We start from the raw sequence: 21,957 nt of genomic DNA, 5'->3' as shown, positions 1-21,957 counted from the left end.
TAAAGTTTTTACCTTTTCAATTGTGGTAGAACAACGCATTTTCATATAATATTAACTTATGTCAACCACATGAGCTTCTTTATTTAATTGTAACTCAAATCTTAAAAACATAAATCTTACATAACATAAGTAGAAAACAAATAAACATCAAGAATGGAAACATACAAAGCAGGTACAACAATAGTTTTTGGAAATAAATATTTACCAGAAAGAGTGTACCTTTTTTGGATATTTACTTAGATAACACTAATCTTAAGAGGATAATTAGGTAGATTGAAGAAACTTTCAGAGAGTTCAACTAACTTTTCAAGGTAAATGCGACAAGTCGTGAACTTTCTCAGTGACACAAAACAAAAATTGCTGCGCTTTTGTTAGCTAATCATCCACCCGATAAAAAACTTTAAGAAGCGACCCGATCCCGGCGCAGAATCTAGCATTGTTTGCCGTTTTTATTTCTTGTATAATCGGATCATGTTTATTTCTTTAATTATTTCTGGGCTGGTAACACGCGTGGCTAAGGATTTCTTTTATTTTGTTTTGCCAGCAACTGTTGAGCGCTATAATTCTCTTTTTATAAGGCATATAAAACAAAAGACTGCGTGGATTGTTAAAGATCTTGAACTCCAGTTTGTAGTTAGCTCAACTGGGATTCGCGGAGATTTTTGAGATATTAAGGGGAAATGATATAAAGATACTCCTACTAATACAAAATATTTGTCTTCCTCTGTACGTAAGCGCCCCAATTAACACCTACCAATGTGATACTTCGCAATTCGAATCAGAAATCCAGAGCGTGATTAAGTTTCCACTGGAATTGACATATTAACAAGATCTATTAGCATACCCCTTAGAATTTCCAGCTCACACTTTAATACATACGAAAATCATTGCCCAGAAATCTTTTCCGCACAAAGCCCCATTGATTTCTACCCGATCATCTCAGTTTCGGTCAGTTTGCAGTCGGTGCGTGTTAATCGATTTATTTAACCGGCGAACAAACAAAGCAGCACGAAAAATATCACTCCGCGTCATGTGGACACTGACTAAGGTACGAATTTTGGCAAAAACAAAACGCTAAAACTGACTTGGAATATTCCAATGGCTTCTCTTATGCAAACAAGATAAAAACCCATTCTCTGCAGCGAAAACTCATTTTAAAGAGGTGTCGCTAAACACCAAACTTTGGTTTATTGCTTAAATTAATTGGTATTTAAAATAGTCATGAAAATTATATTTATGAGCTTTTGAAATATAAGTAAGTGGGTCGACAAAACAACAAATTTTCAAGGTCTAGGAATATCCTGAGATTTATTAAAAATGTTTCATAAATAAGGCATTTTTATTTGATTTCAAAAATTAATTCGTTGGCCAATGTTCAACATTAAATACTGATGCTTTCTTTTTATTGTCTGATAAATTGTATTAATCAAAATCATTCGCAGACATTTTAAAGTGAAGATGCCTCGCGTTTCACATTTAGCTTCAACAAGTCCAAGTCCCATTTTGTATGGCAGAATCCATCCCAATATCATGGAGATCTCGCCATCGGTTAAATAAATTCGTCGCACATTTTGCGGGTATAATAAAAATGCCATAAATCTGTGCCCAAAGACTGGACAGAAAAATAGAGAATACTCACCCAATCCCAAACACTTAATTTTTAGGCAAATAGAAAAAGGCGTGATGTTTTTGATTTAAAATACAATTGGGAAAACGTGAACCGAAAAATAAAGATTTTTTATTATTTGGGTGATGCTATAAATGGACGTACGTTGGAGCAAATAATCAGATCACAAACCCTGATCTTGATCTTAATATTCACGATGGGTCTACCAGAATAAGGCCTGTCAATCGCAAACCGAACCAATAAATGAGTCGCAACCCGCATTGGTAATTGATTTATATTGTATATTTGAAATATATATTTATATAGATTTTGATTTAAATTAACACTAGCAATATACAGGCTGCACATAATGCTGGTTTAATCGGTATTTACGCTACACATTAATCGATAATAGGTGAATGTTTAAGTGTGGTTACACCAGGGAAAACAAAATCCAAATTCGTAACTGAAGGAAACTATACACACGCACACATTAAAGCCTTATATAGCATACCCATAAGTATGTTTATATATAAAAACAACAACATTTCTTGTTAAGCCTAATAAACATTACATTCTGCCTATGTATTGTTTATAAATATAATAAAAATATATGTACTCGTATGTAAGTGCCAACATAACAACAAAGCCGAGGGAACCAAAGGGTGCTCTATGAACTACGATTTGAGGGGAGTTAGGGAGGATCGATCTATTAACATGGCCGAGTCAACTAGCCAGGCGGCTGAGGCTCCTCCGTGACTATTTAACGTTCATAATATTGAATACTGGACCGATGCGCATGAACACACGCCTAAGGACACTTCTCAGTTCGGGCTTGAGGTCGAAGCACATCATATCGCACAGCAGGCTGTAATAGTTGGACACGTGCGTGGCGAACTGAAAGAATAAATATTATACGTTTTATTACAGATTACAATTTTCGTAGAAAAAAATTAAATATTTTAAATGTTAAAATTAACTTTTCAAGTTCTTCTAACGAGCTTTTGTAAATGGTACTATTATAAAAATAGTTTGATTGGTTAGGCTTTAATTGGTTAGAATATAAATGAATAATTAAAACGACAATAAATCAGACAACAGTTCAGTCGATCACTGAAACTTATCGACTATAAATCTAAATATGATTCGCCTTAAACTGGTTCAGTTTAGATACAGAATGAAAAGTCTAAATGAATCTGATTATAATTATTTTTGAATAAATCAAATAGCCACATAATATGCCCTTAACCGATTGCCAAACTCACCCTTGCATCAGACATCTTGAGCAGGCGCGTCAGGATGAGCAGCAGAAGCGAAGTCCAGGCATTTCGGTGGGCCTCGCTCTGCAGACTCAGGTAGTAGCCCAGTGCCTCCTTGCAGACCTGTACCAGCTCCTGCTCAATGCCCGGCCAGTCACTGCGTCGGTTCTCATCGCCGTACATCTTGAAGAAGATGCGCAGGACGCAGGCCAGTGACGAGGTCTCCTGCTTCAGTAGATTCGGCTTCACTGATCCCTGGAACCCTGCCCGCCACAGCAGGCTGCGCTGGTCGTGATCGGAGTTGAAGCGCTTAGCGAATCGGTGTGACTGCATTAGACAGTCGGCCAGAGTGAGCAGTTGCCGGGTCCTCAGATATCCGTACATGCCCTGCTCCTCCCGCTGGCACTCTAGCAGTTGCGACTGCGATCCGTTCCTTCCGCCGGTCAAATCTGCAGTCGCCTGGGCCAGTGTTTCAGCATCCTCCTTCCGCGAAGTCGCCGGAAAGAAGACAATGTTGTCCATAGTTTGTATCAGCTCCAGCTGCACCACACAACGGATCTGCAGCGCCTCGAAGTGGTTGTGCTCCTGGGGAAGATTGTTACTGGAATGTGCTTTCGGCCGCCAGCTGAGCAGGTCCTGTGGCAACGTGGCGTTGAAGATGTCCAGGATGCACTGACAGGTTTTGTCCCAGGTGGATTCATTGAACTTGAAGCCGTTAGAAATGACCAGGTTCTCCAGGCAGTTGGTGCCAGAACGCGCCAACTGCTCATTGCTCTGCTGAACGCACCAGTGCAGCTGGGCGAAGAGTTCCTCGAGCAACAAATGTCCCAGAACATCGAAGTACTGCGTGAAGACATCGATGATGGCGTACAAGGCGTGATTGCAGGTGGTGGTCATCCACTCTGACTTCTCGGTTACATGCTCCGGTAACTTCATGTTGTCGAAGATGCGGAAGATCACATTGAACAGATCCTTCCACCAGTTGGGCTTGAAGCTCTCCCCGTATGTCTTTACAATCTCAAAAAGCACTGTTAAGGCGCGCGTGCGTACGTCCAGTTTGCAGCGATTGACCACGCAGGAAAGCGAAAACAACATGGGGAACCAGCCACGCACCCACACACGATCCTCCTCCGCCACCGAGGCGTCGTTCTCCATGCCGGCATGCTCCGCAAATAATTGGGGAGCCTCGTGGACGCACTGAGCACAGGTGCGCACTAGACGTATTGCCTCCATGCTGGTGTCCGGGAAACGTGCAGTTGCGAACTCTGACAGACACTTCACCGCATCCTGGAACGAGTCCACCATGATGGCGAACTGGCGCTTGTATAAATCTCCAATGATCTTGCCCGTTGTCTGGAAGGCCAGCTCCACAATCGGCTCCTCGTGATCTCCCGCTGCCAGGTGGAAAATGCTGAAGATGTTCTTCCAACCGGATCGGATGTTATGCGCCTGTGAGTTAACCATCTGGGCGATGCAACGGACCACCATGTCCCGAATAGCCGGCGAAGCGTTCTTCTTCATGATGTGCTCGAAGGGACGCAGGAAATCTTTCTGGAAACGGAAGTTACTAAACTCGCCCTTCTCCATGAACTTCATCGACAGCTGACGCAGTGAATCCAGGGCGAAGAAGGAGATCTCCTCGTTGCTGTTGCATCCGACCGCATTAAAGTGTTCTCCTAGTACTTGCCAAATACGTGACCACTGCAGACGAATTCGCTCCATGTTGTAGTAACTGATCTCCACTATCTTCTGGAGGGAGAACATCCTCGGTTGCTGCTGCTGCAGTTCATCTACAGACACTTGGCAGAGGGCCTTCACAAAGTCCACTATAGCATCACCATCGAGTCGCATGGAGCCGGTGAAGATTCGGTCGACGGCGACGACCACGCTCTGACTGCTGGTCTCGCCGATGTGCTCTTTTACGCTGGGATTCAGCGAATCCTTGAGCGTGGTCTGCGCCCCGGAAAGGAACTGGGGACGCACACCAGTGCCAATTAGTTGTGCCAGTTCAAGCTGGCTAATGCATTTCACAATGTCCAGCCAACTGCTGCCCAGATAGTTGCCATCCGTGTGGGCCACCATGATAAGTGTCTTGATGGTATCGATATTCTTAGCCTTCATCTCGTTAATAGGTGAGTTGGCATTTAAAAGGGTAAATCTCGCCAGCGCCTGGACATAGGCATCTCGCTCCAGAGACATGTGGAAGATGCAGGCGATGCGAATAGCGCATCGGATTCCGTCCAAGCAAAGTGTAGCAATCTCCGGATCATCGCAATCCTGAAGGCCCACCGAAAAGGCGGCCAAAAAAGGTGTCCAAGCCATTTTGAACATGGGTCGCACATGCTCTAGATGTTTCGCTGAGGTGAAGGGTGACTTAACGTGCGAAACAGACTGCATCAGGTTGGTGGCGGTCAGTGAGATCACCTCCATCTCCATGTTCCACAATAGTTTTCGGCGCTTCTCTGTGATGAAGGGCTGCTTCCCAGTGGGTTTCGGCTGTTGGAGCATCCCGGAGTTGTTCTTCATTTTGATCTCGTGCTCGGATATCTCGTCGTAGATGGAGGACAAATACTCCTCGGGCAAATCTGACTTGCTATCGCTGATGCCGCGGTTCATTTTGATGTACTGCTCCTTGGTCATCTTGTGCTTGACCTGCGGCGAGTGGAGATCCGTGGTTAGCATGATGATGCTGAATGCCAGCACGTAGACGGTGTCGGCGCTTTGGAATAGCTGGTTCTGAGGATTACATTCGCAGTATCTGCTGGCGAACTTCTCCATCAATCGATCGATTTTCTGTGCTTCGCCTGGCAGTCGGAATTCCTCGAGGAGAATCCTTAAGGCGGCCACAACCTCGAGCTGTCGGAAGTCAAAAGCGTCGATGTAGGCACACATCACCTCCTTGGAGTGGTCGTCGTTCTCGCCCAGGTAATTGCCAATCACTGTCTTGTCCAGTCGTTCGTCCTCGTGCAGCCAATGCGCAATGTCCTGGCATGTGGCGCCCAATAGCTGCTTCTCTTGCAGGAACTGCACTCCCTTCTGCGGCTTGCGGTTGAATAACTCGATGCCTGTTTCCATCACCTCCTTGCGCATCTTGCGCTCCTCAAGCGCCTCGGGAAGATCTTGCAGTTGTTCCTGATTTGAATTGAGGCTGTGGCTAGAGCCGCTGTGGATGGTTTGGATAGTGGTGTCCGCCTGATCGTGCTCCGTGGTTGTAGGCGACTGCACTTGTAGAGCTGGAACTGGCATGTTGGGATTAACGTACAAGTCCTTGCTCCACTCCACCATGCACTTCAGGATGGAGACGAGACACTCTAGGCCGCGAATGCGCATCGACTTTTCCTGCATGGGATTTGCGCCCAGTTCGAGGGCCTGCCGACCCTGGGCAATTTTCGAAAGATCGTTGACTAGTCTCTCGAAAAGATTTGCCGCCGAAAAGTCGCAATCGTAGTTTACATAGATATCCACCACAGACTGGGCATCGGCGCAAATCCGTGTCAACGCTTGAATCACCATCCATTTGTGCTCGAAGCTGCTTGAGTTGGCCTCCAGAATGTTGAGGAAGATCTCCTTGAAGAACACCTCGATCTGGCGCTTCAGATGCACCTTGAAGTTCGACAATAGAGCCACGAAGATCGAGAGCGACAGCTCGAAGACCTCCGGCACCAGGCTCACTCCGTTGTTGGACAGGGCGACGCAAAGGTACTGCTTAATTGCCATTATGAACATCTCGTTGGAGCGGAAGACGGGTCCGGCGTTCTGGAGGATGAGCAGCAGCAAATGCAACGACAGCACCTTGGAGCGCAGTTCATGCGATTTGGGGTCCGGATGACCCTCCGGTAGAGGCTTCATCGATAGCTTGCACAGAGCCCGGAACACCAGAAACGCATCTTTCTGCAGGATGTGCGTGAACTTGGCGGTGACCACTGCATCATTCTCGCTGTGCAGCTCTACACTGTCGTGATCCGAGTGTGAGGAGTAATCGTTTCCATTGACTGTGGGCTCCGGCTCCACTACCGATTCCTGATCCTTAATGGCCTCATTGTACGCAGCTAGAATACGAAATCGTTATTATTATTGCGCAATGTTAATTAGGTGAGTAGGGGGAGCGTCAGAATATGTTGCACCTTATCGTGCAAATTACTATGCTGACTCATAGGGAAGACAATGAAATGCCGTCATAGACTATAAGGCAACAAAAATTGCGCCCAGCTATTTTATTCATCTAAAAAATTTCCCTTTTGATAAGAGGAATTATTTTATTGGAAATCGAGCTTTCTTGAAAATAGCATAAAGTTTTTGAGTGCCATGTTCTAAGTTTGAAACATTGCTGATATGAATACGATAAGAGAACAGCTTCCGCTCAACAAAAAAAAACTTGAATATTCTTATCAAACAACCGGAATCGAGCGCCACGCACCTGATATGATCTCCGCTAGTAATTCCGAGGCAATGACTTCGTCAGAATCCCCCGCTGGCTCCTCTGCACTGCCATTGCAGTCCTCCGAGTGGATACTACCGTTGATGGGATTGGAATTGGGCGGTGGTAGCTCGTACACCTGGTTTTCCATGCGCGCAAAGATCACGTTTAGCATTTGGGTGAGTGTGGCGCGGGCGGTGGTCTGGTTGACCAGGTTCTTGCTGGACAGATAGATGTCATAGCAGGTGCGCACGGCCTGGAGCAGCGTGAACTCGTGAATTTCAACATGCTGCGAGGTGACCACAGTGAGCAGGGCCTTGATGATCTGCAGCTGGACGCCCTCATCGGTCTGGGGACCACTGAAGCAGCCGTAGATGGTCACAACGATACGGTCGATGAGTAGGTGCCCGGGATTCGCCGAGTCTTGAATGGATCCTGTCAAGTGTCCATAGGCAATAAGCTTCTGCAGGCAATCCAAAGCGGTCACCACGATCCGGGGCGAGCGGCTTTTGCAAGCCAACTCGAAGGGCAGAAAGTAGGTCTCCGCATTAATGATGCTCGCTGCATCATTTTTAGGGAGCGGAAGTGCGGCACAGGGCAGCTCATTGCCCTCGGCGATCTGGCCAGCGCTTATCAGCTCCGCCTTGATCTGCTCTAGCGCCGAATCGCAGGACTTTTTCAGCTGCGAGTGGTGGGAGCGCCGTATGTCCTTGTCGGCAAGGATCTTCTCGAGAGCACGCACGATGAACATTTCCTTGGTCTTCGTGGAGTTGTTGTGCATATTGGGCAGCTGCCACTCCCAAGGTCGTCTCCGCTGGGTGGTGGTTTCTATGCCTCCTCCTCGTCCGGATTCTCCTCTGCCCTCCGATTCCGGAAACGAAAGCCACGCAACTTTCGCTGCTGCCTTCTGGATGCTCCGCCAGCTGCGCGGAGTGCTCCTCTCGGTTGGGTTGACGTCTGGCGGCACTCGACGAGTTTTTAGCGTGTCGTAGGCATTTGCATGTTGCAAATCTTTCACTTTTTCAATATTTAACTTCAAAATACAATGCGAAAAAACGTCATCAGAAGTGTGACCGTAAAAGGGAAACGTGTTTAGCCAAAATTACTAAGCTGCCAGTGTTGAAAAGTTTTTAGTATTTTGTGGCACATATTATTTTTCCGTTATCTTTTCGCATTGCTGGTATCACCTTTATTTAAATATTCAACTGCGTTTAGGGATAACAAAAATTGTGAACCCCATGAAATCATAACATTGCAATAACATTTAAAATTAAAGAAAACAATAATAAATATTAAAAGAACAAATGGTAATTTAAATAATATGCTAGGCTTGATGTTTGCTATTTTTATATATATTTGATAAAAAATACATTTTCAATTAGGCTGTATACTTTTTTTTTTAGCTGTGGAAAATAAATACATATTTATACATTAAAAAAATGTATTTCTCTTAACAAATAATGGTTAATTCCCGTAAGTGGGAAAACATTTAAGAACATACTACATACATAACACATCTTGACTAAACAAAGTCGTTAAATATTGAAAAATAAAACTAAATTTAAATTACAGATACATTTGCTATTGACAAGAGTTATGTAAAAAGTGAACAATTTGAAAGCTGCATATGTATATGGAGTAAATTGTAGTAGTAGTGCTGACTACGCTATAACTGCCATTCCTTCGTCGGAACGTCAGCCATGAATAGGACGTTCTCCATGTCGTTCTCAAGGAGTCTGGCATACTGCTCCGTCACCGCCGCTCCATCTGCAGTGAAAAGCCGCGCCGGCGACACTGCCGTTGCCGGAATGTGCAGATACCTTTGGGCCACTGTGTGTAGAAAGGGATGTGTTGGCGACAGCTCCTGCCAGAGCTGAAAGGGGTCCGCCTGCAGTGTGCTCATGCCAGCACAGAAGTATGTGGCTATCTCATCGTCGGCATCGGGTCCGTTGCTCCCGTTGATGAGCCGCTGCTTTTCGTGCGAAAAGGCCTTGTACGCCGCCCAGATGTCGAAGTTGTCGTGGTCTACAGGAACTTCACCGGATACTGCCCCTTCGCTGTCCACATGCGCCTGCATCATGTCATACAGCTGCGTCATGTATTTGGCCACCAGGGCCCCGCTTTGGAAGGGAATATTGCGGAAACGTGGATCCATCAGACTTGCCATTGCCAAGTGCAAGTTCCTTTCCATGCTTTCGAAGTCCTTCTCCAGCTGTTGCCCCATAAAGCAGCGCAACTCCTTGGTCACCTTGTGCTCCAAACTCTTCTCCTGCTTCAGTTCGTTAATCAGGGTGTGGGCCATTGGCAATGCCTTGCTGGCCCCCGGAAAGGGTGTTCGCGTGAGTTCACGCATGGAGCTCGTCAGTGGTTTCAGCACGTCCAGTATCTGCTGGCTCAAATCGACCTCCGCCGGCGAAAGTGGATGTGACTCTCCCAAATGAACGGAGGAATGTTTCAGGTACAGGTCTAGCATATCGTATGTACTAATTGGTCGCTGCATCAAGTCCAGCTTAAGCTTGATCTGTGAGCTGGGATCTCCAGACTCCCGGTAAGCCTCCACATAGGTGCGAACTTTCTCGCACATGCCATGGATCTCGGGGCGCTGCACCACTGCCTCCAGGAGCGAGTTCAGCTGGTCAGCGAAACATGGTACATAATGTTGGGCGCTCAGAAAGAAGGTCACCGCGTTCTCCAGCAGGCGACTTCTGCTGGTCGTCACGCAGGTGATCTTTGACTTGTTAATATCATAGCGCTGACACACACGCTCCATGCGATCCACTACACAGCTGGATGTCAAGGGATCGGGAAGGGTTTGCACAGAAAGTGTCCGGGAGATTCGATGCCGTCCATCGTTAAAGTGGGCCACCATCTCCAACCAGCTTTGACCTTCGGACTTTGTGTGCATCGAGCAACTGAGGCTAAGGGTGGAGACGGCTGCTAACTGTTGCCGGAGCTTGGATCTCTGCAGCTGTGCCTCTCTGCTTATGTACGCTTCCAGTTCCGTCACACTGGGAGGCTTGTAGGTGGGGCAAAGCACGTTTAATAGGTGCTGGAATCCTTCGCCGTGGATAATCTGCAGCGGTTGACGGTCGCGGCAGATGAAAAAGGCCATGTCTTTGTGAAACGAACGTCGGCCAGGCACTAGTACTTCATGGTTGAAGTTGCTGCAAAAATAAAACTATTACTTTTCAGCAAACGAAAGATTTCATTGCCCTGCCGTTATTTTGAACTATTGACTTGGTATCGATCTCCTTTAACAACAGTTCAGAGATAACTTACTCAACTTCTTGGAGTGGTAGATCCTGGACCTGGTGAAAGGAACTTCTGGCTACCTCTTCAGGTTCTTCCTTGGGCTCGAACTCGATGATGTCCTCGGCGCTAACAGTTTCTGTTCCGGAGACCGCTTCGGGTGTAACCCATGCATACCCGACGCTCTGCACGGCGATGTGATCCTCCGAACCCGTTTTGCCCGATCCTTGTGCCTCCAACTCGATGAAACCGCCTGAGTCCTTGGCCGCCTTAAAAACCAGTTCGCTGTGGAAGTCGGAGCTCTCCTCTTTGAAGGACACAACCTTCCGCATCCTTCGCTTAAGGTCATCCGACTCGCGCCGCTTGTAAATACCCCTTATCACCACCGTATCATCATCGAAGAGATCTCTGTAATTTAGCCAGATATTGGTAAAGGCTCCTTTGAATTCGGAAATTTCCTACACTTGCGGATGCGTTTTCATGTGCTTCATTAGATTGGAGGTGTTGCCACAAGTTTTTATGACCTTCTCGCACAACTGACATTGGGCAGAATTTCGATCCAACTTGTCGTAATACCTCCATATCTTACTTCGCGACATAACCAAGTTAAATCAGGATTTCGGCGTTTATTTTGTAAATAAACGCCAAATTAGTGTGGCCAAGTGGTAAGAGCCCACTTCAAACAAATATTCTTGGACTAACGTTGAGGGCCACTCTACACGAGATGAATTTTAATCTGTTTTAATTTTTATTGTATTTTTACTTAAATAATAATAAACATATATTCTGTATACATGCTGGGAATATATCTACTTAACCAGTTCTTTATTAATTTAAAAAACATTGCATGTAAGCGTTACAAGTATCTGCGCGCGTAAATTTAAAAATTCGTAAGCCCTGAAAAGCAATAATTTCCAATTTGTTATTAGAAATACCTAAATATAAATATAATTAAAACATTTACTAACTAAACTAAATTAATTTGAAATTGAAAAAAATTGGATAATAAAATATATGTTTTGGTTTCTTAAGAGAAAAGGATAGGTTTTCATAGTTTTTGGAACAACCATTTAATGCGTTCTTCTTTATTTTGTATTTAAATTATATTAATATTTAATTTGAAAATATCCTGCCGACAGCATGAGCCCAAGTGACCGCCGTCGCAGGGATGAATAAAGAGATTCTTAGTTGAAGTGAATACTGTTAAGTGAAATTTATACAGATGGATAGATGGTGTCGCGGTAAGGGCGTGCCCGATCCCCACGACGGCAGTCTTATGCTCTGTTCTTGTGATATTCGAAACAGCCTTTCTAGCAGGCTTATACGTTGCTGATACCAGGACTTTGTTCTACTGAGGATTGGCGCGACGTCGATTGTGATTTTGCCTGTTTTTCAAATTTGAGAAAAATATCCTCCAAGGTGCACTCGTTGAGCGAATAGTCCGCCACGAGGTCACTTAGCCGATCGGCCAAGTACTCCTCCGCTATTTTAAACACATCCGACCAGAGGACTATGCTGTCCTGGGTGCTCACAAAGTAGGTGAGGGTGCCGGCATGGCTCTCGCGCAGTTCCAGTCCCGCAAACTGAGCTTTAAGCGTACCTGTGATCGTGTTCACATTCTCGTCCAACTCGGTGTCCTCCTTCATTTTCAGTTTTATGGTAAAGCCGCTTAATCGCTTCAGGGCACAGATATTATTCAGGCAGTTGAATTTGCCATGTGCCATGATGGCTAAGCGATTGCACAGCTCTTCACACTCGTCCATGCTGCAAAAGGGTGAGTTATATATTACAATCTGGATGGACCTAAGATAGCTTCTTTACCTGTGCGACGTGAGCACCACAGTTCGGTCCTGCGCCTGAAAGTCCTTGATACACTGCCAAAGAAACCGTCTCGAAATGGGATCAACGCCGGTGGTGGGTTCGTCCAGGAGCACCAAAGTGGGTCCACCTATCATGGCCATGGCGGCCAGAAGCTTGCGCTTTGTCCCGCCCGAATAGTGGCGCACTTGCACCTGCTGATACTTTGTCAAATGCATCTTTTCCAGCCAATACTTTACGTTTTCTTTCACGCTGGTTGGACCCTCGGTGGCGCTAGTTAAGCCGCGCAGCATGGCCATATAGTGCAGGCACTGCTCAGCGGTCATGAATTTATTCAGGGCATCGTACTGCGGGCAGTAGCCAAAACAATGCCGATATGCTACCTCGTCCTTGCGAATTTCAAAGCCATCGATGCGTATGTTGCCACCGTCCAACGGCAAGTTGGCTGCTATCATCTGGAAGGTACTTGTCTTCCCCGCTCCATTCACGCCGAGAAGGCCAAAGCACTCTCCACGGGCGGCCGCAAAGCTCAGCCCGTCCACAGCCACCTTCTCCTTGTAACGCTTGCGGAGATTACTAACAACCAGTGGGAATTCGTGCGACGGGTCCTTAATCAGCTCCTTAACCCGCTGCTCCTCCTTTGCACAATCATCGATGACCGAGATCGGAGTGGTGGGAACGGTGCCCGTTGAATTGTTTTTCTTTTTCTGGAATGTCCAATTCCAGATGCCATCGTGAATTCGTCGCCGCAGATACTTGTGCTCCAGCACGATGGTGAAGAAAGCCATGACCAGAACACATACGGCGGTCGCATAAGCAAAGAATGTCTCCTCGCTGGTGAGTTGTTTTATCTGGGTCGAACGGCGTCGGGCAATAAAGTTTTCGTTGATGATGCGTAACTGATGGTTTAGATTAAAGTCCGGAAGGAAGCAGAGGAAGGCGATCTTGGTTTCGTGCAGTTTCATGGCCGCTGCATTGCTAGACGTGATCAGGGGGGCAATTGCTAAAGGAAAAAACGCATATTATTATATATATTGATTCCGGTTGATGTGTGTAAATGCAAATATTACCCGACACAATCAGCATCAGAAGCAGGTACGTAGATATCGTGGAGATGGACTTGAAGCTGTTGCCCAGGGCGTAGAGAATGGGCAAGTAGCTACAACAGTAGAAGAATATGCTCATTACAATGACACTCAGTTCTGCTGTAGAGTAGAGCTCGACGGGCATAACCAAGTGTTGCAGAAGAAACAGTGCGGAGCAGACGAAGATCAAGAGCAGCATATCAAAGGCGAAATGGGCCAGCCAGTAGGTAAATCGCGACATGGTCTGCAGCTGGCGGAACCCATTGGCGTATTCTCGAAACGGCAGCGAGATAAAATAGAACATGAAGAAAAACATTCCCACGGACACGATGACCGCATAGTATTCCAGGCGGGAAGGGCTGATATCGCTAACGAATCGACGTATGGGCACGTAGGTGGTCTCAATGTCCGATTCTGGATTATCTAGCTTCAGCATTGCGGAATCCACCAGGTTTATTAGCTCCACAGAGCTGTGATACCGATTCCCCGAGAAGAAGATCTCTAAGGTGGGCGTATCTGCGGTCCCACGCCCACCGCCATACATGTCAATGATACCAATCACCTGTTCCAGGAAATCAGCCAAGTTATCGCGTTGCAAATCGAGGGATTCTATAGAAAAAATAATAATATAATTAAAATTTTTAGCACGATGAGCAATACACACCATTTTTAACATCATTGCTCCCACGTAGGTGCATTGTTTTCACTGTGATTCCACTCAGCTCGATCTGCTGACGCAGCTGCTGCTCCACCTGGGCATGATGGCCTGTCGGATTGTGGATGTATATGACGCCACTACCCATCTGGCTGAGTTTCAGCGGAAGTGCCTCCTCGTTCTCCACTATAGACATGGCGTGCATTACGACTATAGCCACACAAACGCAAACAAAGGGAATGCACAGCTGGAGGGGATGGAGGGAAAATAGGAAACCAAAGTACAAATAATGCAATGCTATACAAAGTTTGCTTATCATGTAAGTACAGCAAACAGTCCTATAAATTAATAATGATAGCAATGCATACCATTATCAGCGAATATAACCATTCATTGGAGATAAATGTCCACTTCTTATAAAACACCGCCATCCAAAGTTGCAGCAAACTGGGTTGCACCGGTTGGCTGGACATTCGCTTATAGGGGGTCGTCAGTAGCGGCGCATCATTTCTGGAACCATCCGGGGTGTCCACCTGGTCTTGCTCCCCAGCACATCTGAAAATAACATAGAATTACATGAATTACATAAACAAAATAAACTTTTTATTCCCAAAAACCTACCTTAAGAAAACATCCTCCAAGGAAGTATCCGTCATTGAAATTGTACTTATGCCTAGCTGATTCGTTTTCGTCTCCAGCTTGTGTAGCATTTCTGAGAAGCACTTCTTATAAGCATATGGTAGACAAATATACACAGTCGGTTTCACCACATTCTGTTGGAAGTTTAAAAGAACTTTAGCACATGCTATTACCTAAAACAGTAAATAAGGTATCTTACCAAGACTCGGGCTGTCGGTACAAAGTTGTGTATTATTTCCATTATTTCGTTTTCGCGAAATGTAAAGTCTTTGACCTCCAGTTTCAAGCGATAGCCAATGCCCGATTTGCGTTTTAATTCCAACGGAGTCCCAGTGGTTTGCAGCCTGCCATTGGACAGTATGCAGATGGTGTCCCCAAGCACTTCGGCCTCCTCCATGTAATGGGTAGTAACCAGAATGGCCTTCTCTTTGCGCAGAGTCAAAAGAATATCCCACAGTTCACGGCGGGAGTTTATATCTAGTCCCGATGAAGGCTCGTCAAGAATTACTATTCTGTGGATAAATTATTAAAATTTTTAAAAGTTCATTTCTTTTTAAAAAATATTTGAAGTTTACTTGGTGTTTCCAGCAATTGCGATACCCAATGAAAGTCGTCTCTTCATGCCTCCCGACAAATTCCGCCCGAATTCGTTTTCCTTGTCGCCGAGTCCTAGTTTTTTAAGTTTCAATTTTGCCCACTCACGGGCATCCGAGCGACGAGCTCCACGCAGCTGAGCAAAAAACTCCAAATGCTGGTGACAGGTCATGTAGCTCATGAATACACTGTGCTGGGGACAAAAGCCAATCAGGTGGCGATAGGAAGCCACATCGCGCTCACTGCACACAGTTATCTTGCCCGAATCCTTAGGCACCAGTCCTGCAGAAGACAGAGGATTAGCATGAGATGGTCATAAAGAGAGATTGGTTTTGCTTGCTCACCCATTATCATGTTCATCATCGTGGTCTTGCCAGCACCGTTGTGACCCAGTAAAACCGTGATCTCCTTGTTGTTGATTGTCATATTTAAGTTGTCCGAAATAAGCGTTTCACGTTTACTTGTCTGGAACTTCTTGCACAACTCTTGAATTATAATGGCGTGGGTGCCGCGCGGTGCTGTCGTGTATTCGTTTCGTTGTCGTTTCTGGTACGTCTTGGGCTAAAATGTTTAAAATAAACATTTAAAATCGGAAAGACACCGTTTTTTAGAACATACCATTGATTCAAACCGTAACCGAAACCTTGAAACGCCCGAAACGAATTGATAAACCGATAAAATAACTGAAATAAAATGGTGAAATTTGGGCAAATCCAAATAAATGTAAGATTATTTCAGCTTACCGATGCCGAAAATAAACGAGAAACAAAATGAATCTAGAATCTTACCGAATCCGAAAGCACGACGATTATAAGAACGAGTAACACTAACGCAAATACTATATTCGACCGAGCCCCTATCAAAATTAAATCTAAGATTAAATAAACCAATCAGAAAATGTATCCGTGTAACAAAATATATTATAAGTGCAAAGGAAAACGGGAAGACAAGTACGAACACTCCAATCCGAACCCGAGATTCGATTTTATGTCTGGTACTTACATCTAAGAAAAACAAAATTGGTCGTTTAAGTCCGCCAGGACCTGGATACACACAACCCAAGTAGTTGTAGAGCAGGGCGTATAAAAAAGATTGAAAAATGAGCATAACATAGACCCAAATCATCCTATAGGAATCGTATTTGATTTTACGGAAGAGATCCGCGGCCCCAAATTCGCGATCTACAACAGAAACCAGGGACAAAAATAGAATGTTAAGCTAAAAATACCATATTAATGAAATCCTTACGCTTATTCGTGAATGTCTGGAAAACATCCAATCCCTCCAAAAAGGCGTTGGTGCTAAAACAGACAAATGCCAGCGATGTGGCCCAGCTTCGAACGAAAGAAAACACATATGGAATGATTAACATCATTAGGCCGCCGATCTTCGCATAGAAAACTGAAAGCCAAAATAAGAGATTTTATAAAGATAAAACGGATATCGAAGTAGATGGTTACCTGAATGGAAACAAACTGAGATCAAATATGCGTAAGACATGGAGGATAAAATATAAAGCAAAAACAATATCGCCACATAGACGAAGCATATCAGCCCCAGTGCCTTGTAGACATGTGCAGCGACCAGGACATAAATTATCAGTAATGTGTAGCACACAAAGCGTATAATGAAGAACGTAAGGCCGTTAAGAAAACTCATGGGCGTAACCAGGTTGAGAAATTCTTTCAGGCCGTTCTGCTTCTCCTCCACAAATGGCACAACAAAGGTACTCAGCAAAACGACTTTAAACAGGATGCTGCACAGGGTGCCAAAATAAGTCAGCCGATGACTATCCATACTAATAACCTCTAGATTTGGCATCGAGCTGACCAGCACTTCATAGTTTTTGCCCAGCTCCTGGTATTTCATATACTGTTTGTCCAGTATATGTTGCAAGGTGAGGAACCCCGCCCGAATATAATCATCGTCATCTGAAAGAAAAGAACAAAGCGCGGGATCGTTAAACGGGAACAAGGGTCATCTGGAACACGCACCTTTTTGGTGATTAATCTCCTCGTCGTTTACGTAGCGTTTTTTGGGTGAAATCCGCATCTGATTTGAGCTCAGGCTGAATTGAAACTTTCCACCAGAGCCACGATTAGGCACCTGATTAAAGTTGATGGCGAAGCAGCTTTCCCGACACTGTTGCTCCATATCCAGCTGCATCTCGAAACTGTTATTGTAGGCCCGCAGCCCTAAGAGAGAAAGTATCAATTAACAATGTGTGACTTTATAAAAATGTTCTACAACAGCTCAAATAGATACATATGTATCTTGATTCTCAGATAAAATGGCAAAATTCTATGGTAAAAAAAAACTGGGTATTTGAATATCAAATTGACATGCTAATTTGCATAAAATTAATTATAATTAACACATCTTTTGGGGACTTACGCTCTGGTATGATTCCCAGATCCCGACGCAGGAGGTCCACGATGTCCTCCACGTTCGAGGTGCTGGGTGCATAGTATATGTAGTCAAATTCATTTCCGGGGAAGTACGTTTCTTTAAGTACCATCTAACAAGTGAATATAATCAAATTAGTGTGAATTGCGGTCATGGGTTTTTATATAAATTGCAGATAACACCTATGTAAGTATGTATTTTACACTTACGTATATGTTACTTTCAAGGTATGTCACTTGCTGTAATCAACTCACCTCATTTTTGGGCTCAAACTCTTCCAGTTGGTACTGGACAGGCTTAGTTGACCAGTGTAAGTAGCTAGTCAGGACTCCACAGAATCCGATGAATATGCACAACAGTGGTATACAATTGCATCGCAAATACAGCAGGTTCTTCCGAAGAAAAACAAAGAACAACGGGCTGCAACTGCAAGCCATTTTTGATAAATGGCACAACTTTCCCCAACTATTCGTTTTTTCCTCTCTATTGTTGTGACGAGGCGTCAACTTTATCGCTTGGCTTGCGATGAGCTAAATGTTTTGAGCGAAAACTTATCGAAATTTACATAGCAACCGCACCCGCTACACAATTCCCCTTAGGGGAATCAGACATATGTATATATGTAATATATATTGCGATCAACAGGGCACCAATGACTGCACTCTAGTAAATTTATACAAATATGCGTAGATTATTTTTGCACCCCATTCATTAGAGATGAGGATCGAAAACAAATACAAAAATGGCTAGATGGCTGACATTACAATCTTTTAATTAAGTTTTTAGTAATAACCTATGTATTGTTCTTACTCATTTTCATGTATTACTGTCACCCCAGGCGAGCAGAAGGTATAGTTGCTAGTGCTTTTAATAAATAGTTAGTCTATAGTTATACGTAGCTTAATATAAATAAATAACATTTTATAAAAGAAAATAAAAAGCTGACTCGAAAAGCAGCAGCTAAAGTTTTAACATAAATAAATAATTTAAATAACAAAAAAATAATTTAAAAAAAGTTTTTTCATTATACATCGTTATTAAATGGTTCAGATCTAGCGTGAAATTAGCCATATGGCAGAGGGTCTGTCGATATATCGATAAGCCTTGCTTGCAATCGGTATCTCTTTGCAAAAAAAAAACAATAAGCAATGAGCGGCTCGCAATTATTTCCCTTGAATCTGAACAATCTGACGGCAAAGGAGCGACACAACTATATCCTTAACCAATACGTGCTCAACTCCCCGGCGGAGGCGGAATCCCGCCGCCACAAGCGGGACATCGATGTCATCCGGGAGAATCACCGCTTTTTGTGGGATGATGAGGATGTGGACAGCGACTCCCTGAGTTGGGAGCAGCGTTTGGCCCTGCGCTACTACAAGAAGCTCTTCAAGGAATACTGCATAGCGGATTTATCCCGCTACAAGGAGAACAAGATAGCCCTGCGCTGGCGAACGGAGCAGGAGGTTGTCACCGGTACAGGACAGTTCCAGTGCGGCAGTCGTCATTGCGGGGAGCGGACGAATTTGCGCAGCTGGGAAGTCAACTTCAAGTACATCGAAAAGGGAGAGCCCCTGAATGCGTTGGTTAAGGTGCGTTTCGAAAAATAATACATAAATACCTAACTTATTGGAATCCCATAATTCTGTAGGTGCGCCTTTGTCCTACCCATACGGATCAGCTGAACTTTCGCACCAAGAAGAAGGAGTACAAGAAACAACGACGCAGGGAAAAGGAGGAACGTAGGGCTGAGCGAAAACGAAAGCGTCGCAGATTGGATGTCAATCATGAAAGTTCCACAGATGGCGAAGAGGAGGAGGAGTATGAAGGAACAGCCCCCGAATCCCAGCCAGAAACCATCAAGGAGCCCACAACAGAAAACGAAACGGACGACCAAATTTGGTTACAGCAACCCGATCTCGGCCAGGAGCAGACCTCTAGGGAGCAGGAGTTCGAGCGCTATCTTGAGGATCTTCTCTTTTAAAATACATAGCACATTTATTTGGATTCAACGTAGACACTAGTGCTCTTTTTATAGTTACTGGCCGCGAGATGCGTTCGCTTACGAACTAGGATGTACATGTACACTCACATTTACAGGATTATTCACAAGAACTGTGTGTTTTAAAACCGACACCAAATCTAAAGTTGAACTGGACATTAAGGCTGTGACTTTGATTTTTGGAAACATTTCCAAATCGCTACATTATATGCATGTACCTAGTTCAACCGCAATTTCTGTATTCATCGAATGCTAATCGGGGGTTCGAAAATACATTTTCACCTTACTTTTACGTGCGCTTCTGTGGTCACAACAAATTGTTTAAATCCAGCCACTGAAGCGTTTCTAAATATAAATCGCTCTAGAATAAATATCCCACATTGTTTACACTCGACGAATAGAGAAATCACGACTGAGCACATCCGCTTGAACTAGGTGTAAAGAAGACTCATCTAAATGTATATAGCATCATTGAACGGACAGGGACATCGGACGGGATTACTGCTCCTTGGGCAGTAGCTCGGCGAAGGCGGCTGTGGGCTTAAAAGCCGTCACCTCAGTGAAGACCATCTCCCGCCATTTCTCCACCGGCAGCTCGTTCTCCTCGAAGCTCTGGTCGTACAGCGCAGCTGTCTGCTCGTCGGTCGGATCGTGGTATTTCTCCATGTATGGATGGGCCAGCGCTTGCTCGGCGGTGATGCGCTTGTCGGCGTCCAGCTCCAGCATCTTCTCCAGAAGATCGATGGCCAGCGGATTGGCACCGCGGAAGATGTCTCGGAAGTTGCGCCGCGGCATCACTGGCAGCGATCGGATGTAGTTTCGGGCGCTCTCCGAGGAGATCCGGCTCATGAACTCGTCGGCCGGCGTGCCCAGCACCTCCATGATCAGGTTCAACTGGTGAATGTGATCGGTTCCCGGGAAGAGGGTGCGTCCCGTCAGCAGCTCGGCCATGATGCAGCCCACCGACCAGATATCTACCGTCTGGTTGTAGTGCATCCAGTTGAGCATGATCTCAGGCGCCCGGTACCATCGCGTGGCCACGTACCCGGTCATCTCGCTCTCCGCGGGACGGGCTAAGCCAAAGTCCAGGATGCGCAGCTCGCAGTCCTCGTTAACCGCGATATTTGAGGGCTTCAGGTCGCGATGAATGACCCCGGCGCTGTGGATGTACTTCAGGCCGCGCAGGATCTGGTAGATTAGGAACTGGACATGGTCGTCCGACAGCTTCTGGGTGCGAATGATGTTGTTCAGATCGGCGTCCATCAGGTGCGTCACCATGTACACCTGTTGGAACTGCTCCAGCGAATCGGCGGGCTGTCCGGGATGAAATACGTCCAGCAGGCCGATGACATTCTCGTGGTCCATATGCTTCAGTAGCCGAAGCTCCCGGTAGGTGCGCTTGGCATGCACTGCCGACTGGAAGGGCCTGGCCAGCTTCTTGATGGCCACCTTTGTGCTGGTTCCACGGACCACGGCCTTGCACACCTGACCGTAGGCTCCCTGACCCACGGGCTGGAGGTTCTGGTACGTCTCCGGTATCTCCCACTCGGTGCGGTTGATATCCAGCTTGTAGAACTTGGCCATTTTACGCGACATTTCGTTGTTATTGCTTTTATTCAGGTGCTATTAATGTTGTTAATCCGTTGGCTCTTTTCTGATTGGTCTTCTTCTTGCTCGTGCGATTTGTTATCTCAGTTTCGGCCTCAACATTGCTGGAAATGAGTAATCGTTAGGGGAATTAGTGGAAAATGAAGCTTAATTCCGGTATTCCCTTAAAGATTCATTTGTATCTGCATAACTGGAGCATAGCTTACATCTTTAAGATTTAATTTATGCTATTCCTCTGCGCCTACACTTTTTCTGATTGGACAACAACGCTGCTTTGCCTATCGATTACCACAGTTGGGCCGATTACCAATCAGCTGTGACTCGTTTATGCGTTAACATCATCATTTGGAGCTTCTTCGCTGCAAAACTCAAAGTCCATCAGGTCAACGACTTATTTTACCAATGCTTTCTGCGTAGTATCGTTTAAAGTTAAGTTTTGTTTTTAATTATTGTTTGAGAATTCTAGTTAATTACTGCGTATTTTAAATATTTAATTTTAGATTTCATGTTTACCAACATTATTGATTGCTTATAACTTTTTAAAATAAAACAAAATATTATACCAATTTAAATTATTTTTTTATTCACCATAACATTTTTTAATAAATTTATGCTTGTTAAA

At 45.0% G+C, this 21,957-nt stretch overlaps 5 protein-coding genes across 6 annotated transcripts; 1 reads left to right on the top strand and 4 right to left on the bottom strand.

Annotated features, from left to right (window-relative positions):
- Positions 1-1,887: 1,887 nt before the first annotated feature.
- Positions 1,888-8,378, bottom strand: LOC108051887 (brefeldin A-inhibited guanine nucleotide-exchange protein 1). Its single transcript, XM_017134158.1, has 3 exons — positions 7,283-8,378; positions 2,872-6,914; positions 1,888-2,503 (listed from the first exon to the last, which is right to left on the bottom strand). Exons 1-3 carry the CDS (start codon positions 8,061-8,063, stop codon positions 2,366-2,368), a joined length of 4,962 nt encoding a protein of 1,653 aa, XP_016989647.1. The 5' UTR covers positions 8,064-8,378; the 3' UTR covers positions 1,888-2,365.
- Positions 8,379-8,669: 291 nt separating this feature from the next.
- Positions 8,670-11,174, bottom strand: LOC108051906. Its single transcript, XM_017134187.2, has 3 exons — positions 10,994-11,174; positions 10,562-10,939; positions 8,670-10,446 (listed from the first exon to the last, which is right to left on the bottom strand). Exons 1-3 carry the CDS (start codon positions 11,128-11,130, stop codon positions 8,949-8,951), a joined length of 2,013 nt encoding a protein of 670 aa, XP_016989676.1. The 5' UTR covers positions 11,131-11,174; the 3' UTR covers positions 8,670-8,948.
- A 410-nt stretch (positions 11,175-11,584) lies between these two features.
- LOC108051880 (cholesterol transporter ABCA5) lies at positions 11,585-18,430 on the bottom strand. 2 transcript variants are annotated; one of them, XM_017134146.2, is made up of 15 exons: positions 17,983-18,430; positions 17,717-17,840; positions 17,317-17,517; positions 16,783-17,253; positions 16,571-16,723; positions 16,325-16,503; positions 15,667-15,883; positions 15,304-15,604; positions 14,928-15,240; positions 14,711-14,862; positions 14,458-14,644; positions 14,099-14,336; positions 13,420-14,043; positions 12,353-13,352; positions 11,585-12,295 (listed from the first exon to the last, which is right to left on the bottom strand). In XM_017134146.2, the coding sequence occupies exons 1-15, from the start codon at positions 18,163-18,165 to the stop codon at positions 11,851-11,853; spliced, it is 4,788 nt and encodes a 1,595-aa protein (XP_016989635.1). In that variant the 5' UTR covers positions 18,166-18,430; the 3' UTR covers positions 11,585-11,850. The 2 variants fall into 2 exon arrangements, with proteins under 2 accessions (XP_016989635.1, XP_016989636.1); XM_017134147.1 differs by lacking the exons at positions 16,325-16,503; positions 16,571-16,723; positions 16,783-17,253; ... (1 more) ...; positions 17,717-17,840; positions 17,983-18,430 and adding exons at positions 15,941-16,005; positions 16,111-16,123.
- Positions 18,431-18,838: 408 nt separating this feature from the next.
- Positions 18,839-20,100, top strand: LOC108051882 (protein FRA10AC1). Its single transcript, XM_017134149.2, has 2 exons — positions 18,839-19,317; positions 19,377-20,100. The coding sequence occupies exons 1-2, from the start codon at positions 18,877-18,879 to the stop codon at positions 19,707-19,709; spliced, it is 774 nt and encodes a 257-aa protein (XP_016989638.1). The 5' UTR covers positions 18,839-18,876; the 3' UTR covers positions 19,710-20,100.
- LOC108051881 (mitogen-activated protein kinase p38b) lies at positions 19,690-21,639 on the bottom strand. The gene is made up of 2 exons (XM_017134148.2): positions 21,542-21,639; positions 19,690-21,439 (listed from the first exon to the last, which is right to left on the bottom strand). Exon 2 carries the CDS (start codon positions 21,321-21,323, stop codon positions 20,226-20,228), a length of 1,098 nt encoding a protein of 365 aa, XP_016989637.1. The 5' UTR covers positions 21,324-21,439; positions 21,542-21,639; the 3' UTR covers positions 19,690-20,225.
- Positions 21,640-21,957: the final 318 nt, after the last annotated feature.

Source organism: Drosophila rhopaloa, unplaced genomic scaffold (genome assembly GCF_018152115.1).
Source record: "Drosophila rhopaloa isolate 14029-0021.01 unplaced genomic scaffold, ASM1815211v1 contig_2, whole genome shotgun sequence".
Classification (NCBI taxonomy): domain Eukaryota; kingdom Metazoa; phylum Arthropoda; class Insecta; order Diptera; family Drosophilidae; genus Drosophila; species Drosophila rhopaloa.
The sequence above is the reverse complement of the archived record's forward strand: the minus strand, read 5'-3'. Positions and strand labels throughout refer to the sequence as shown.

Coding starts and splice junctions, on each gene's coding strand:
- LOC108051887 (XM_017134158.1), bottom strand. CDS start 8,063: ATGCACAACAACTCCACGAAGACCAAGGAAATGTTCATCGTGCGTGCT. Junction 6,915..7,282: donor ACTAGCGGAGATCATATCAG/GTGCGTGGCGCT, acceptor TTCGTATTCTAG/CTGCGTACAATGAGGCCATT. Junction 2,504..2,871: donor TCAAGATGTCTGATGCAAGG/GTGAGTTTGGCA, acceptor TTATTCTTTCAG/TTCGCCACGCACGTGTCCAA.
- LOC108051906 (XM_017134187.2), bottom strand. CDS start 11,130: ATGTCGCGAAGTAAGATATGGAGGTATTACGACAAGTTGGATCGAAAT. Junction 10,940..10,993: donor ATGAAAACGCATCCGCAAGT/GTAGGAAATTTC, acceptor GCTAAATTACAG/AGATCTCTTCGATGATGATA. Junction 10,447..10,561: donor CTACCACTCCAAGAAGTTGA/GTAAGTTATCTC, acceptor TTATTTTTGCAG/CAACTTCAACCATGAAGTAC.
- LOC108051880 (XM_017134146.2), bottom strand. CDS start 18,165: ATGGCTTGCAGTTGCAGCCCGTTGTTCTTTGTTTTTCTTCGGAAGAAC. Junction 14,337..14,457: donor GGTTATATTCGCTGATAATG/GTATGCATTGCT, acceptor CATCCCCTCCAG/CTGTGCATTCCCTTTGTTTG. Junction 13,353..13,419: donor TCTGATGCTGATTGTGTCGG/GTAATATTTGCA, acceptor TTTTTCCTTTAG/CAATTGCCCCCCTGATCACG.
- LOC108051882 (XM_017134149.2), top strand. CDS start 18,877: ATGAGCGGCTCGCAATTATTTCCCTTGAATCTGAACAATCTGACGGCA. Junction 19,318..19,376: donor CCCTGAATGCGTTGGTTAAG/GTGCGTTTCGAA, acceptor ATAATTCTGTAG/GTGCGCCTTTGTCCTACCCA.
- LOC108051881 (XM_017134148.2), bottom strand. CDS start 21,323: ATGTCGCGTAAAATGGCCAAGTTCTACAAGCTGGATATCAACCGCACC.